The sequence below is a fragment of the Mastomys coucha genome, unplaced genomic scaffold (genome assembly GCF_008632895.1).
Source record: "Mastomys coucha isolate ucsf_1 unplaced genomic scaffold, UCSF_Mcou_1 pScaffold20, whole genome shotgun sequence".
Taxonomy (NCBI): domain Eukaryota; kingdom Metazoa; phylum Chordata; class Mammalia; order Rodentia; family Muridae; genus Mastomys; species Mastomys coucha.
The window spans coordinates 2,498,378-2,517,091 of record NW_022196903.1 but is presented as its reverse complement, the minus strand read 5'-3'; the positions used below and the strand labels follow the sequence as shown (position 1 = coordinate 2,517,091).

Here is an 18,714-nt window from a genome sequence, read left to right as displayed (position 1 = left end):
AATAATTGATTACAAACAACAGCCCTCATCTCTGTGTATGTTAAAACAACCATACATGGTCAGGAGTGAAATCATATTCCCAGTGATTCTGAGAGGAAGACATTGATGCTTAAGAAATCTTGAGAATTTAATAATCCAGTTTGTATCATTTATCTACTTCCCATGGTCTTATAGATTTTGTTATTGTTGGAAAGCTGTTATAGTGAAACAAATGCACTTGAAATCTCAGAAGCTTTCTTGGTTATGACGCAACAAGTCCTGATATACTCAGGCCCCATTTGACTGCTCTCTAAGGAGTTCATTGGCTTTACAGATCAATACTTTTTTGAAAGAGTAGTTGTTTATTCCTTCTAGGAAATTTCTTAAGTTGAGTTGACATGTCTAAAACATGTGACATCTTATGAAAATCTTTGCTATCTCAAATTAATTCACATGGTATCAATAGAATTTGAAAAAATGATATGTTCATTTCACTAGAAACTGAAAAGAGATTAGAGATTCATTTTGTGAATTCCATAAGTGAAGATATTTCACATTGTTTCTGCTGCCAAGTATCTAATATACAATAAATACTCTATAAGTATTTGTTGAACTATATAACAAAAAAGAAAGACAAACTTATCGCTCCTTAAAAAAGCACACTTGGGAATAGGGATGTATGCACATTTTAAAAGTTATTCTTAGACATGGATTATTTAAACAAGCTAGGATCATTTCCAGCCTTTTAAAAATTATGTAATAATCTGCATGCAGTCATAATTAGAAAACTCTCAGAACATATACCAACAATATTATATTTTTAAAATCCATATGCATGCGGTTATAAGTATGACAAATATATAGGGATTGTGGAATCTCAATATTATGTCACTAATAGCAAAATTGAATTCAGTTATTAAAACATTTGGGCCCACAGGCACCAATCAATGTCAGTGTGCTGAGTAAAATTTGAGAAAAACACTGTTGAGTATGTGCCATGTGCCAAGCACTCAATGATTACATTCAGGAAAATGGCTAACCATGCTCTGGTGTGCTCTGATGAACTTGAGTAGCTGATCTTTGAAGTGGCCCCTGGTGAGAGCCATTTGTTGTTTCAGAAGCATCCTGAAAGGATTTATAGGGTGCAAAGTGAAGACCTTGTTTAATTTGTAGAAGTGAATTCGCACTTACGTTGGGTAAAAAGTAGAAATCTGCCAGCTCTCTCTTGTAACCCTTAACCACCCATTTAGCACTACAACAGATCCAGTGCTTGCTGCTTAACGACCTTACCAAGATTTGAATCCTGTATCTCAGATGGATGGTCCAAAGTCAAAAGCAAAGCTAAACGTTTAGTAAAAGAAATTTGTGGTGTGAGTCATAGACACATTCTTTTGCACAACAATGCATAGCCTCGTCCTGCTTGCTATAGCCACAAAATAAAAATACCCATCATTTAGAAAGTGATGCACTTAAAAAAATATGGAAAAAAAAATCAGAGTTTACACTCCAGCTTTTAAACACCCGGAGTGGACACATCAAGGTTGTAACTGGATCAGGTCAACCTAAAGTCCATCTTACTGGTGGCTACATGGTTCACTCACTGGGCTCTGTGTGTCACATAATAGCATTTTATTAGTGTTGCATGTATTTATGTACTTGTTGGAAACATTGCCGTTAGCTTCCAGATGACAAGATCCAGGTTTAAATGGTACCTGTGTACTTAGAACATCCAGCAATGCTCTCTGTAGAGAGGAGGAACGCAGCGAATGTTTGAACAACTGAATCACTTGATCAGATCTTTTACTGTTTGGTGTGTGGGCTTCATCAAGTCTTATTATTGTAGAGATGTTGGACATGGACTTCTATGCCCTGTCTTCCCAGGTCATCTTTAGATCATTTAAGCAGGGCAAACACGGCTTGTTTGGAAACAAAACCAATGGAAACATAATAGCTTGTGTGCTTGGAGTGTAAAAATTCATGTGGCTGAGCTTAAACCTAAATAGCCTGGGATGAGCGTAAGAGGTGAAAAATCAATTGGCCAAGAACTATGAAGTGAAAGGGAAATTAAGCATCCCTGTGGATACAGGGACCCTTTCAAAAGATGTGAGGCCACCTGTTAAGTCCAAATGGCTGGAATCCACTTAGGTCTTATGGCTGTTTTCAGAGAAACCTGCCAGTCTCTCCTGGGAACTGCACAGTGCTGTGTATATTTCATGCCATTTCAACCCTTCTGACTTGGTGGGAGGGTCTTAAGGGACTTCTTTCATTATTTAGATATTGCCATTTCTTTACTTCTTATTTATATTTTCACTCCTTTGCCTAGTGCCAGGTACTGGGGCAGTAAATAAGAGATGAAATGGGAATTGTTTCATGATAGAAATGTGGTAGATGAATGACTAATTGGAAGACAATGTGAGAGATGCTACTGCAGATATGTGTAGAAGAATATGTAAACTAACCACCCTGACTGACAATGGTCCTCCCCTGCTCATCCTACTTCAGTTGTCTTGGTGATTCTTTGAATCTTAAGCGACCATGTACTTCTGTACCAGTCTTTACAAGGACATTAACTCATGAGCACCTTGCACTTTACTATATTCTTACAATAGGATCTGATACAGAGCAAGCTCTTAGCAAACACTCCTTAAACGAATAAGCTGACAGAACAAGGTGAAATCCTATAAGCTGTAATGGAAAGAGAGTCGGAAAGACTTCAATGTGGAACCTTGCCTGTGTTGGATGTTTAATGAGGAGGGCTTAGCCAAAGAAGTCAGAAATGCTAGACCAAGCAGAGCAACTGAGTCATGAAAGCACGTAGGGCTAGGCGATACTGGGTGGTTATTAATCTCTGCAGGACACATGGTTGGGGCTTGCTGGCATGTGCAAAGAGTGAGTCTGGCAAGGGATAGGCTCTGTGAAGAAGTGAAACATTGTTCTTCAAGACAACGTGAGGTGTGCAAAGGTTTGTAAGTCACCAGAGACCCAGACAGATGTGTACTTTAAGTTAATAAGGTTGTGCATTGCACTTTTTTCTAGAAATAACTATCTTACAAAGCAAGGTGGTTATAATCTAGATGGCAAGATTTTGGAAAATGGGGACAAGGTCACCAGAAAGGAAAGAGAGAAATCACCTTCCATGACGACAAGCCGTGTAGACGGTCCCTTCCTCACTGCCGACCACAAAGTTGTTGACATCTCCCGTTGGGAAAGCCATTCCTGTAACAGCCACAGGCTTGGACTTATTGTACACCAGCTCCATGCTCTCCTACCAAAACATGGTGTGGTTACATTTCCAACTGTCAACTCCTCACAATGCCAAAGATATCATGGAAAAATCATTTGGCTAAATGGTCTGTTTGCTTTTCACACAGTGCTACAAAAGACCCCCACTGTGCTAGAAGCCAGACTCAACTGCCCCTGACATCCAGGCCACTCTGTATCTCTGGTTTCAGGCCGGCTGGATTTCATCAGCATGTGCCGCTGCTTTCCCCAGGCAGGCTGAGATGACAGGTGAGAATTTTGAAACTAATGGTGCAGAAACTAAAGATAATACTGTAATGATTACACTTGTCAGCTCCAGGCTTTAATAAAACACACAATACCCTTGTATTTACAAACATTTTCAAAATCAATTGTTCGTGAGAATACACATGTATTAATATCAGATGTGCTAAACACATTTATCATGGAGGGACTGTGGGTCCTGCAGGCACTGAGACCAGGAAGTTGTCACTCAGGTCCTAAAAAAGCAGACTTCTACAGGCAGAGGATCCCATGAAGGGTGTACAGGCTCTAAGTCCTTAACACAGCACACGAGTCTTTATTATGATGTGTGTGTGTGTATGTGTGTGTGTGTGTGTTGTTAAATGGAGAGTTAGAGAGTATGTCAAAAGACATACACGCTGCTGGGGGATGAAGAGACAGATGGCTCAGTGGTTAAGATGACTGGCTGTTCTTCCAGAGGACCAAGGTTCTATTCCCTGCTCCCAAGTAAGGCAGCTCACAACTACCTGTAACTCCAATTCAGGAGGATCTGATGCCTCTGACTTCCATGGAGACCTTTGCACACATAGCATGCAGTCACCCAGACACACGTGACTTAAAACAAGTGTCCAAAAAAGATATTCTGCTACATTAAGTTGAATGACAATAAAGGATAAGTATCAACCACGCCCCTGATTATTCCTGGCTGTTTACATCAAACAGCCTATTTTGTGTATCTGAAATTTGGCACAAACTGTTCCTGGAGTTGTACAGGAACTCAGGTTTTTCTGTGCAAGTCGACCAAGCTGTTTTGGCCACAAAGTCCATGAATAGGAAATGCTTGCTGATAAGGCACAGTCACACGTACCCTGAGGTCCCATGGGATAGTGATCATTCATGGCATCCCTACATTGAGAGCATTATAGCATGCTGATTAAAGGGAAGGATCCCTTGACAGTAATACTGAAAACAGGAACACCTGATGTTCTGCCCTGTCTCTAAAGTTAGAAGCAAGGAAGGAATTGTGTGATGATAACTCACTGGGTGAAGGTGGGCCTGGGGGTGGGGTAGGGCTAAGGGCAGGCAATTGTGTGATGCCCCACTTGTCTCTGCTGTCCTTGGAGACCAGGCCATGAAATACTGTGTCTCCACACAGAGCCAGGCGTCTGCGGGCATGCTAACACTAATAAAACTGGGCTTGGAGCTCCCACACCACTGGCTTAACCCAAACAAACGCATGTTTAATCAGCAAAATGGGCAATTAAAACTTCCCAAATAGAGGGTTTGCTCTGATATCTGTTTATAATCTCCATGCTTTTAAAAGAAAACAACACATAGCTGAGAATTTTAAAGCAAAACCATAAACTATTTGCACACAACTGCAGGCCTGTATAAAGACAGGCAAAACCAGGAACCTGAATTGTGAGCTGCATGTTAGCACTCTCTCTGTGCCCCTAACATTATGTGAAGAATTTAGCGTTAGTAGTCTCTACATCTGTAGAGACTTAAACGTAGTTCTTTATACCTTCCATATGTCCTTATATATCTTGGAACTAGTGCTCTTCAGAGATCAAATGGGAGACATTTTAGAGCTGTCATTCCATGGGAGGGGACAGCAATAACACTAGAGTTATCTTCTGGAAATTTTCTATGATTTTCCTCACATATCTGCCAAACACTAGCCCAGTAACTCTTCATGATTTTAAGTTGGGGGAGAATGCTACACTTTTTCACACAAAGACATGCAGATAGGATGAGCATGTCTGCATTGATACTTGCACACATGTGCATGCCACACATGCATGCTCTGAAGGGGACACTCAGATGCCTGCCTCCAGCATTCCACCCAACTCCGGTCTTTTGTTTGGCTTTCATTGCTGAGATCAGGAGTGGTCTGTAGACACTGGCACTGGTTCATTTTCAACTTTTCAGTTATTGAGCGAGGAATGGCAGGAGCCATGCTCACAAACATTCCAGAGAGGAAAACAGGCGGTAGTCTACGGTGGGGGGAGGGGGGAAGCAAGCAACAGATTGGGTTTCCGTTTTGCTGGGATACTTTCCCTTCAAGGCAAGTCCTGGGGAGGAAGGGCTGCTCTGCTCCCTCGTTTGCATGGCTTCCCAATGCTGTGGGGTGAATACAATTCTCGCTCCAGGCAAGTTTCTGTAATCCCCATGCTTTACAATGGATTATTCCATTTCATTTGAAACTGACCTAAGGATTAACAGATTGCAATAATGACATAATTTGTGGTAGAGGAAATAGGTTTTGGCTTCAAGGGCTGACTGCTGAAACCAGGCCTTTGGACCTTTAGGAGATGTATTCTTGAGCTGGCAGGTCTTTGAACCAGAATACTTCAATGTATAGGTTAAAAGAGACACACCTGTGGTGTTGAGAGCATGTCCAGGCTCCAGGAACACATTTTGCCATCCGTAGAGACAGTGATCAGGTTGTGAGCATTCTGGGTCCCAACAACATTGACACAGTACACAGGATGCTGTAAAAAAATATCAACATGGAGGATCAGGTGTTGCTGCAAAGGGGAATGATTGCATCTGAGTGTCAAGTACATTATTTGAAGACAAGGCCTACCAAATGACATCATCTGGCTAGCATAGAAGCTTCCAGTCATTTGCCATTTGTGAGCCCAATTTCTGGAAAAGTCCTACAATGACTGCTAGTAGTGCAAATATGTACCGAGCTTTACCTTGCTAAGTTATGCAACCCAATAGAACTGAAGGGAAAGACAGCAGATGAGAGTGGGCTGGGCAGGAGCAAGGAGGGAGAGAAGTCTGGGTTACATGATTGTCTCTACTACACAGCATAGCTTCTAAACTTAATATGAGTATGAAAAGAGTCTTCAAAGGCACAGGACAGTCTTGGAAGGACAATGTGGTACTAAATCTGAAGTTCAATGTATTCTAGCCAGTCCAAACATTGGATAGTACTGTCTTTAAAAAGCAGGTAATACACACTAGTTTAATTTGAGGAGGGCCATATTGGTGGTGGACTTATTGTTATAATATCTTCTGTGAGATGGAATGGGGATTCTCTTTCTTTCTTCCATCCTTCCATCCTCTCATGCTTCCTTCTTTCCTCCCTCCCTTCCTTCCTTTTTCTTTTTCTTTTGGTTTTCTAAGACAGATTTCTCCGTGTAGCCCTGGCTGTCCTAGAACTCTCTCTGTAGATAAGGCTGGTCTGAACTCACAGATCTGCCTGCTTCTGCTTGCCTTGTGCTGAGATTAAAGGCCTGGGCCACCACCATCCTGCTAGGGTTTTCCTTCATGTTATTTCAAAATCTAGGATGAGAGACTTATTTTTAAGGATACCAGTTAACGATGTATGGGGGCTCTAAATTTGGCCTCAGCCTTGACAAAGGTCATTTACACATCCTGGGAACTAAGTAAGATGCACTAGTTATCTGTCAGAACTCTAGAAGCGGATTATGTTCTGTGGAATTCTACACAGTAGGATAAAACCATCTGCAGCTGTTCACTAAACACAAAATGGAAGGTTAGCATAAGCAGGATCTCACAGCAATTGGGGCTAGATTTCAGGCATCTGAGCCACGAGTGGCCTAACCACAGCTTACTTGATGCTTCTCTGTACAAACAGCTGACACTTTAAGCCGTACTCTCGATGAGTTAGTGTCCATAATACCTAGCCACAACTACAATGAAACAACCTTCAATAGTCGGAAACTGGTATTACAGAAAGATGGTTCCGAGACTATTATTATCATATAAACTCCTGGTCAGAGAGAGCAGCAATAATCATTGAGTGTAGCTGCTTGGCTGCCTCTTCCTAGAACTTGTCCAAACTCGTCTGCAACACCTTTCTTAAAGGGCAGTCAGTGTTAGCGGGGACTGATGAGAGATTTCCTCTCCAGTAGCAGAGGAAGCTACTCTCAGCGCGTTTGAGTGGGAACAACACAACTGTGTGAACATTTTAACTGTGTGTTTTACATTCTCCACTCCTAAGTCTTCATTCTTTAAGCTAGCTATCATGAATTCCTTCTATTCTTCCTTAGCTACCTAGTTCTCAACATTTTCTTTGTTTCAAACACATTTCTGTCTTTTATCAAAGTTCCCTAAGGGTGACGTTCTGAGAATGATACAGGACCATCTACCGACAATTGATGGTACAGTGTAGAAAACTGTGCATCAGGGATTTCATTTTTAATGCACTGAAACATAAGCCATAATAATGTATCACAAGAGTACACATGTTCTTTTTTTTTTTAACTGTTCAATTCTCTTCTACCTATGTTGATGGACAGGTAGTAAGTCCCTATGTCTTTTTCATGCAGTGTTTCTATTGACACCTACCTATGTGCATAAACCCATAGGCATTATGGGATCCACACAATGATAAGTACAACAGATATTTGAAACCAATGTCATTTAAATCAAGTTTCTAAATAACAGAAGGACTAGTTGGGGTGAGACTGTAGCCAACAGTCTTTCTCAGGTCAAAGCACGGGGTCATCAAACATAACTCATGAGCTGCAGACCAGGCCAAGGTCAGTGTGAAGATTAAATGGAAAAATGGAGGAAACAGAGGAAACATAAAAATATCAGATTTAATGAAACTGATGAATACATGTGAATGAATATTCATAAAGTTGCTGTTTTGACTTATTGGTACTGATCTCAGAAGGAATTACACTGATGTAAGTTTCCTCTGTCCCTTTGAGTGAAAAGCATGCTTCATCGATATGAATTGAAGGGTACCTGTAGTCTTATTTTTTTTTAAAGGAAGACTAAAATGGAACTTAATTAACCACCAAGACCCAAACTGTAATCAGTTCAGAAGCCTAAAGATGCAGGAGGGAGAGAAGATAGGTCAAGAGGAGTCAATGAACCAAAGGACCACAAGTATGCATCTCTATTCAACAGAAAGAAAATGGCACAACCTCTACTGACTGGAAAGAAATGATCAAAGAAGGCAATAGTATAAGCTCATTTTTTCCATAGAAATGCCAGATTGCTTTTATTTAGTTTAGGAATAAATGTACTGTGTGGCAGAAGGATTTTGTTTTAATTATGATTTCCTGTTGTCCCAAATACATATGTGTGGTGGGTGTGAAAAGAATTAGCAAGTCATCTGTGGAGAGCTTTTTGTTTGTGTGTTTGATCCTGGTACCAATCAGCCAGGCCATGATGGAAGTTGAAAGACAAAGACAAAACAAACTGGGCACATTGAGCTATGGATGGATTAGACAAAACACAGCAAGCGGGAGAAGAAATTTGTTTGTGTTTTATTTCCTAACAGAAATAATGCCTGTCAGCTTGATCATAGTAGCTTTTACTCATGATGGTCACACTGTTCACTACTTGGAGAAGAAATAGTAAGGCTTTGGGAAGAACTCCTGAATTTGGAATCCCCCCAAAAGCTTTTTCCTAAATCTTGTAGCAGTTGAATCATAATTTTTGAAAAATTGGAAGCTTGGTCACAAATGTACTAGACATCCACAGAGAGCCAAGGAATAGGTTTTATGCTACTCGAGGAGACACCTGCATTGGGCTGGTTTTCTCCTGGGCCACAATTTTCTGTTATTAGGTTGGAGAAATAGGGTAGGTAAGATCAATTTTCCAAGATTCCCAAGAACCATTTTTTACCTGCATGAGTCTTTGGCCCCAGTCAATCAAAATTAGAACTGACTTGGCATTTGTCATTTCCCATTTTCAAGCTTAACAAAAGCAAGAGAATTCCCCTCCGCCTTGTTTCAGCTAAGCAGCCATTCATCCATTTTCTAAGCTGGAATGGTTTTGTGGCCAGCAGATGAAACAATACAGCAACTGCATTAAGGAAGTTGGAAACAATGCTGGGGCTGTATCCTTGGACATAATTCAGGCATTTCAGAGAAGGAACATCAGTTACTCTGAATGTCAAGGTAACTGCAATTGATGGAGACATGCCTGTCTCCTCATCCCTCCTAACAATTGCGCTTCACACCTGTCATTCTCTTAAAGGAAATGACAGAACAGTTGTCTTGTGAACACTATGCTGAACCTCTTCTACTAAATTATGGGTAATGGGTTTGAGATGTTGACCTTTAACCTTGAGGATTATACTGTCACTGTAGACTTCATGTTGAGAACACTACACATTCCCAAATTTAAAGTCATAGTACTCTTTCAGATTGCAAACGGAAGAGGCATATTGGCACATGTCCCATGTGCTATCACTAGGCATGGTACTTACTCTCTGTTGTCTATTTGGAAATATATGTGTGCATCTCAAAATACCAATGTGAAGAGATTCTTTAGGAAGATAGTTACAGGAAACCTGTTTAATGAATGACCTCTGGAACATCACCGAAGAGCTTTCATTGTACTCAAACTTAAAACTTACAGAAAGTTAAGATTATTGCTATGTTTCTCCAAAATCAGCGCCTTTTCTATTTGTTTATTTGTTTGTTTATAAATTGAGATGGGGTTTCTCTGTGTAGCCCTGGCTGTTGTGAAACTCACTGTGTAGATAAGACTGACCTTGAATTTAGATCTTTCTGCCTCTACCTCCAGAGTGCTGAGATTAAAGGCATGCATCCTAGCTGACCTGGAGTTCAATATGTGGACTGGACTGGTGTCCAGATCTCATAGAGACCAATGTGTTTGTGATTCCTAAACATAAGCTAATGCTCTTTTAGCCCACATTTATTTGAAACAGGTTCTGCTGTGTAGTACCAACTGCCCTAAAACTTGCAATCCTCTGCCTTAGCCTATAGAGTCCTGGGTTAGAGGCATGAGGCATCTACTATTCACTAAGCCATACTGAAGTCACTTAGGAAGGACTCAGGCCCTATCAGTTAGTTGCTTACACCTCAGCCACACTGCTGTCCTGTGAGCTGCTCCTCTTCTCGGGAGATGGGTGGTTTACAAGGGTATGGTAGAAGCTTAACTTACTGTATGTGCAGCAGCTGACAAGGGAGTCCTCTGGACAGGGGTTCTTCGATGACTGCGATTGTCCCAGAGAACAATCTGGCCTGAATAGGTACCACCAACCACCAGATTAGGATGGAAACGGGCAAAGCAGACTGACATCACAGAGGACTGTGTTGGAGAAGGAAAAAAAAAAACATAGTTAATGGTCATTGAATTTTCTGTTTTCTTTCTGGACAGAAAATCCCTCATTAGACAAGTTTAGTTCCCCTACAGAGGACACAAAGTAATGTTTGAATTGAGAAATCCATAGTAGGACACTTTATACACCAACACAGGAATTTTTAGAGGCCAGCCAATGGCTTTCCTCCTTGAAATCTGAAATTTGAGCTATCGGCTATGTTGCCGAATAGGCATAAAACCTATCTTAAATACATCATTGTTCTGTGGTCTATGAATCTTGCACTATGGATATTTCTCATCTCTTGAATAAAACTATAACAGAAACAATATTAATTTCCCCTGGTCAGGCCCCGACTAAAGCAGTTCTTTACTCTGAATGCAGCAGCGAGGCAAAGCAATTCTAGCTTCAAGAATTTTAACGTGAATTTTATTTATTTTATTGGCATAATGGAGACTTCTAGGAAGTATCCTGACCTCAGATGGACCCAAACTGCTCCTCCCAAAGTACCCTCACCCCCCATGGACATTCTCCATGACCTTTTCCTTCCCACTTCAGACAAATGTTAATGTTACCCTTTGCATATTTTAACAAGCAGTCAGAAACGGACTTGAATCCAACTTGACCATGCTCTGTCATAATGTCACAGTGTGGCTTCTGAAATTCCACCAAGGAGTGCTCGGCACTACAGTTCATGTGAAACAAGTTAGTTGAGGCACTCAAAGGCAGACAAGTCCCACATCTGCTCCGTTCCTCTGGACTCCTGAAAGCACTTTCCATATTGCATTTAGAAGCTGAAGCAGTGTTTTCAATAAACACATTTCATTCCTTCAATTAAATTCAATGAACAGTTGCTGAGAACTTACTCAGTATAAAGAAGGCATTATACCAAGAATGATGTAAATAAAAGCACAGTGAAAGGCCTCAACAGATGTGTGCTTTGCTAAAGAGAATGGAAGAAACACAGGTTCAGATGAGCGGAGCCGCTGCTGGTGGAAGCGGTGCCTTCATGTAAAGTAGGGAAAGGTGCTCCGTGGCATTGACACCACCACGAGGGTAGTCATGTACCTTGGCAAATAAAGAGGAAGATAGAATTTGTTTATCTGTTGTATTTTGGTGCACCCACACATAGGTGTGGAGCCTCGCTCTCTCTCTCTCTCTCTGTGTGTGTGTGTGTGTGTGTGTGTGTGTGTGTGTGTGTGTGTGCGTGCATGTGCATGTGAAGCAGCTCAAGGTCCATGGAAGATTACATTTAGTTCGATGAAGGTAGTGCACGGGAAAAAGCAGGGTACTTATAAAGACTTCATGGAAGGGGATATGTTAGACATTGAACTCTTTGTGGAAAACTGTGTAGGTAACAGAAGAAAAGCAAAGCACTTGAGAGCAATGAGATAATAAGGGTGAACTGAAGACTGTTAATCAGTCCAGTCCAGCACCTGACTGAGCTGAAAGGGGCCATGGAAGAAGCACAGATTTTTGAGTACTCAAACATCAGAATGTTATCATTGATAAGCAGACAGAACAGTGATCAAGGCAAAGAGCTGTGACTTCTTCCTGATTGGAAAGTGTCCTTTTTTTGTAATCTTCTTTCTTTCTTTTCTTCCTTCTTTGTTTTCTTTTTTCTTTACTTCTTTCTTTCCCCTCCCTCCCTTCTTTCTTTTCCTTCCTTCTTTTTATTCTCTTTCTTTGCCTCTGTCTCTTCCTTCCTCCCTCCTCACTCCTCCCCTCTCTGTGTCTCTCTTTTTTGGTCTTTTGAGACAAGGTCTCACTGTGTTGCTCTGGTTGCTGCAGAACTCACCAGACTAGCCTTGAACTCACAGAGATCTGGTGTCTTTGCCTTCCAAGTGCTGGGATTAAAGGAGTGTACCATCAGATCGTACACAAAACTGCATTTCAATAAGAACAACAAAAAAATGAAAACAGATCTGGGATCTGCGTAGGACTCTCTCTAGTCAGAAAGTGTGAGGTAGAAGAAAGAATGCAGAATATTCTTCAATGTCATGTTTTCCTGGTTTGAATGATTTTCAGTTCCAATTCCTTGAACACAGTTCGACAGAGAACATGCCCATGCTCCAATCTGGTTTTCATAAAGTCCAAGAATAACTCTCAATAATGACGCTGAATTAAAGAAAAAGAACATAACGCTGGTCAGCTTCTTGTTTTACACATCCCACAGAAACGAGTCTTAGTTTTCAATTGATGAAATTCTTATGTTCCTTGAGCTATGTTGGAAACTTAAAACAAACAAAAAAAGCTTCAGAGAGTCTTAAAATCATCCAGGTGGTATCACCAATTGAATTTACCAAAGCCCAAATCAATACGGATAAAGGAACGTCGTTCAATTGGAAAAACCCGGAATTCACCCACTTGATTGCTTCCGTGTTTCAGTTAAGTCCCAGCAAATTTTCCTGCAAATCTCACAGAGTTTCTTGCTGGAATGAACTGGAGAACAAACAGTAAGAGGTATTTATGAAACCAACAGAGCTAACAATTACTTGAATCCACTCCACAGGCTGGAACTAATACCTGCTTGTCCATTCATTCACTGGTTCCTACTTCATTCATTCATTCATTCATTTGTTCATCGTGAAAAAATTAGCACCAAAGTCTGCTGAACAATTTTATAACTTTCCAAGTATCATAGAGAGCCCTATCTGGGATCCAGAGTTATATTTTTTAACTTCAGTGAACAATCAAAACACATTTTTATGATATCATCAAGAGGAATAAAAGCACAATACACATTTTCATCTGATATTTAGCAAATGATGTATAGTTATGTTAATCAATTTCTCTTATTTTATGCAACCTATCAATCATAACACATTTGCATTATGTGATGATTTACATAAATGCACATTCTACACTCTACATTATCTTGTTTGTGCATCTGTCTCTATCTACCTCATCATAAGCTTATGTTTAAAAACTTCTGCAAACATTTCCAGGGTTCGCCATACGTGATTCAATATTATCTTTCATATGTAAAGACAACGGCAGTGTGATCTTCATGGCATACATGTAGAGTTTTGTTAAAATTTGGTCATTTCTTGAGCAGTTCTTAAATCCACCGATGTTTGACATGATGATGGCAAACATTTGCATGATTTACTTAAAGATTAAAACTTATCACCTCAAAGCTTAGGCTCTTCAGTCTCTATCCACATTCCTGGCAGTGAGAATTCCTCTTCAGTCTCAGGGATCTTTGCATCAACCATCTGGGGGAGAGTGGATGGGGCTGATGGAAACATCTGCATCTTTCTCTTGCATATAGTTACTGACTTAACTGCTGTTGCTTCTGGGATTGTCATGGAACTTCCTAACTGCCAGCGAAAAGCACAAATGGTGACATCACCTTCCTGCTTACAGTTTTGTCAGGTAAAAAGTAAGAAAACACATCTTGTAAAAGGTACTTGACATGTCTAAAACAAGAAGAAGGGGGTGGAGCTGGAGAGATGGCTCAGCAACTAAGAGCACTGGCTGCTCTTCCAGAGGTCGCAGGATCATTTTCCAGTATCTACACGGCAGCTCACAACTGTCTGTATGTAAGTCCTGTTCCAGTGGATCTGACACCCTCACAAAGACATATGTGCAACCAAGTCATCAATGTATATAAAATAAAAATAAAATCGATGTAAAAAGAATAAGGGTTATTATTTATTTTTAGCAACACATTTTTCCAAAGACAATTATCTTAGAAAGCATTTTTATTAAAATTAATGTTACTTTATAATTCACCACTTTTCCAGGCACTAAAACTGTGCATTAGATTAGTTTTCTGACATTGTATCAAGGCATTATTAAACTAAGACTAAGAAAATTAAAACAAGAAAAATTAATTGGAATGAGGATACTTTCTTTGTTTTTCAGACTCTATAGGAATATGTATGTGGCCCAATCCAGTGGTACATGGGTAATGTACATTGTACATTACATGTCAGGAATGGGATTACATCCCTGGGATGTAGAGGCAGGAGAATGAGAAGCTTAAGGCCAGCTCTACTTTGTTAGAGCTGTTCACAGACAACCAAAGAAATCAAACACATGCATGTATCAATATTCTTACACTCAAAGTTATTTTACTTATTGTCTTTTATTCTTTAAAGTGTTAGGGCCTTTACTTTGAAAAATTAAGGATAGACTTTGCCAATATTAATAAAGTAGCTCCTGAGAGAGAAGCCATGAAATTGGTGAGAATTTTTGGACAATGTTAGCTGTTTCATCAAAGTACATGTTCCTGACATTCCAGTTGAACTCTGTTTTTACAAAGCTCATGATTTCATTGATGTGGCCATGTTGTTGGTCAAACCGGAGGCCTGGAAATACGATAAGCCTATATGTTAAAAGCTTGATGGAAAACTGCTGACCCTGCATATATTCCACACAGAGACCATACCACAGTGGGAATGTGCTTCCCAACAGGGTCCCCATCATCACATTTTGTTTATTTGAAGAACACAATTCAGAACAGGGAACACCCCAGGACTGTGTGTGAGGAGCAAGCCACCCCCATTGACAGGTGTTGGGTTTTTTTTCACCCCTACACTCACCCAGACTATTGAAGAAATGTCTTATTTTTCCAGCCTTAGGCAGCCTGCCTGGTTATAGCCATCTCTCTGCAAATTAGCCCTTCTTATCACCCATGTGGTCTCGAACCCCTAAACTGATGCTTCCACTAGAGAGGGTTATACATCCTCACCCTCTCTTTCAAAAGAGTTGCTTGTTTTGCCCCTTTCATGGGGGGGGGTATTCCAAGGGGTGGAGTCTCGTCTTTGAGCATCTCCCTTCACTCACAGCACACCGCTGCTTTTAGTTCAGTCAGCCCAAATTCTTCTTCAAGTGGTTGTGGAGGCTGTTTTACATTTTGTAGAGCTAATCTAGGCCAGCTTAGAGATCAGACTTCCCCCTTAACCACAGACCCATATAGTGAGGGTGAACAGCTTTTGGTCACTGCTGTCTGGGAAGCTTGCCCCCTAGGTTCACATTTGATCTGGCTCCCTGTGTCCTTCTGTGGGTGGCAGTCTGCCCATTCCCTAGCCACCATGCCTTGGTGGGAGGGATAGGAGGTCCTGCATTCAAAAGCCTCTCCAATTTCAAGTACCATCTCTTCTAGGGGAGAGGTCGATCTCTAGGGACGAAATGGCCATATTGTTGCCAGATGCTGTCTAATGGTGGCTGACATTTTATTTGCCTTAAAGGAAAATGCTTAACTGCCAGAAGGCTGTTAGGCAGGTCAGATCGGATCCTTCTGGCTACCACTGAACTAGTGTGCATTTCTGTAAGTACCTAAGGAACTCGCAGAGATATTTCTTTTGTTAATGGAACATGTGTAATTAGAGAGTGTTGCTAACAAAGGCTCATATGAAGGTGATGAAGCTCCCCGGAGACAAGAATTGACACTCACATGGATGGAGGGGAAAGGGTCCTTTTCCCTGATTCCTGTCCCCTACCCCCACCCCTACCCCAATTTTTCTCTGACAGTCTATCCTGGCACATGCACTCCATTATTCCAAATTCTAAGAGGAACGACCATATACACAAAGTTGTCACTTGATGTTACTGAGATCTCTCTGGCAGATATTGAGTTAGCTGGCTTGTTACTTCTCATCTCAGTTTGCATTAAAAAAAAAAAAAAACAACAACCCATAAAGCAGCTGATTTTAGAATTTGACTCCTTCAAAAAGGAGAAGCCAATCATCCCAATAAGCTGTTTTGGAATTCTTTGGAATTGGCATGCCTTTCACTGGTGAGACCCTTGCAAGTCCACAGCAGGGGCTATGCAGTGACTTTAAAAAAGGCGGGAGGCAGACTACAAGCACTGACTAGTGTGTGGAGAAAATGGAATGCTCACTACAACTGCCAGTGGGAGTGAACACAATGGTGTGGCTACTCTGCAAACTGGGTTAGTGGCTCCTCAGAAGGGCGAACAGTTACCACATGACCCAGTAATTCCACTCCCATGTGAATACCTAGGATCACTGAATACAGAGGTTTACAGAAGCCCTATGTACCAATGTCCATAACGGCACCACTTCTAACAGTAAGAAGGCAGAAACAATTGAAATGCCCACCACAGGCAAGAGGGCACAAACTAGGGCTAAGTTCTTGGGAATGTTGTTCAGCAATACAAAAGCACGAAGTACTATTCAGGCTTTAATATGGATGAGTGCTGAGAGAGTTCTTCATGTGAGAACCAAGCCAGACAAGCTACGCAAGGATAAGTGACAGTTACACATCTTTGGAAAATTTGTTAAAAAGGCACAAAGCTGTAGATGGTAAATGTGGATATATGCTGTATTAGTCAGGGTCCTCTAGAGGAGCAGAACTGATGCGATGAACGTACATATACATCATACACATATATATGGATTTACTAAGTGGCTTAAAATAGTAACCACAGTTTAAAGTCATGCCTAAGAGGCTGAGAACCTGGTAGTTAAGTCAATCTTTGATGTTGCATGCCTCAGCAGTCAGAGGAGCCCCTCCCACAACAGCCGGCTTTCACTTGGGATGTGAATGGGTGTGACAACCACTTGTGACTCAGTTCACAATGTGGGGTGCTGGCTTGTTCTGTTTCTACCCTTGGGGTATCCAGGCACGTTAGGCTGGACTGCAGGGAATGAAGGTTAGCTCAGCCCAGTGGGTTCGAGGAACTCTGTGAGCTGTGAGGGAGGGGAGAGACAGTCTTCTCTGAGACAGTTCTCAGCAAAACAGCTCTCTTTTATTGAGTGTAATATGGGCTATATAAGCTTTGGGGAATGGGTTGGGGTTTTCAGGGTGAGTGTACATCATTGGCTAGTGCCAAGGTGCTGGGAATGCTTCATTTGCATGACGAGGAGATCCAGGTGCTTACTGGACATATCCTTATAGGGAGACAGACAGGAAGTTAAACCTGTAATCTGGCCACCAAGCTAAGTGACTACCTGAAGGGTGGCAGAAGTGCATGTCATGGAACATGCAAGTCCAGAGCTAGAAGGGAAGAGCTCTACTCCAGTCAACAGTCTCAGGATGAGATCTTCGGTGTTTGGCCACTTCTTGACCTTACTCTTGTTCACAGGGTGTCCCAGCAGTCCCAGTATGCCTTGAAAGCTTGGAAGTTTCCTGGATAGCAGCTGTTCTCTACTCCATAATGGATGACTAGAAACATTGGCCTGGCTGTCCAATAGGGCAGCAGCAGCAGCCCTGAGGCACATCAACTCCCAGCGAGAGAAAGGCCATGAAGAAAAGGTGAGAAGCTCTTCCTTTCACTCCACTGTCTTTGTCTGGGCTGCTAGCAGGAGGTGCTGCCCACAGTTGGAATGGGCCTTCCCACATCAATCAAGGCAATTGGTGTGGTGCTTCAGGTGAGGCTCCCAAGGAATTTGTGGTGAGTTGACATCAAATCCAATCATGATGCAAGGTATATGAAATATGAATCATTTTTTAAGAGTGCAGACATGTTTCCAACTTTGCAGACTTACCAGCCTTCTCATCTCTGGAACAAATAAATATCTGTATTGCTGGAATTGAGATTTGTTCGGATAGTTATTATTGCCCTTGACATTTTTTTTTCTGAGCATCACCTCCGGTTTCCATGCTCAAAGAGACATGGACATGGAGAGGAGGATTAGCAGAGTTCTATCTAGGTCCAAGATCTGACTTTCTGTTCTGATATCTACTATATGTGTCACTTTTCTGAACTTTAAATATTTATGTCTATTTGTATGTATATATGTTTATGTATGTGGTCACACATGTGTGAGTACACAAGTTTGCAGAAGCCAGAGGTCAGCAAAAAAGTATATTCTTCAACCATTCTCCAGCTTACAATCACCATCATCATCACCGTCGTCGTCGTCGTCGTCATCATCATCATCATCATCATCATTATCATCATCATCATCAATTAGCTGGCCTGGCTAGCCTCCATAGTGTCTGCCTGCAGAGTACTGGGATTGCATACATACACTGTTGTGTCAGCATTTTTATATCAACGTTAGGAATCTGAACTCATGTCTTAAAACGAGTGCAGCGGGCATTTTTAACAATTGAAAAATTTATAGCCCTTACTTTTGACACACCATTAAAATTATTTATTTTTTAATATAGTAGGGGAGAGAGATGGCTCAGCAGTTAAGAGCACTGGCTACTCTTCCAGAAGTCCTGGGTTCAATTCCCAGCACCCACATGGCAGCTCACAACTATCTGTA

At 41.3% G+C, this 18,714-nt stretch overlaps 1 protein-coding gene across 4 annotated transcripts in view; it reads right to left on the bottom strand.

The window, feature by feature from the left end:
- Nucleotides 1–18,714, bottom strand: part of Dync1i1 (dynein cytoplasmic 1 intermediate chain 1) — a 299,060-nt gene that overhangs the window by 55,143 nt on the left and 225,203 nt on the right. For all 4 annotated transcript variants that reach the window (XM_031381127.1, XM_031381128.1, XM_031381129.1 and 1 more), the window contains 3 exons: nucleotides 10,369–10,515; nucleotides 5,844–5,957; nucleotides 3,111–3,244 (listed from right to left, as the gene is read on the bottom strand). In XM_031381127.1, the coding sequence (XP_031236987.1) occupies nucleotides 3,111–3,244; nucleotides 5,844–5,957; nucleotides 10,369–10,515 (395 nt within the window). The remainder of the gene's footprint in view (nucleotides 1–3,110; nucleotides 3,245–5,843; nucleotides 5,958–10,368; nucleotides 10,516–18,714) is intronic.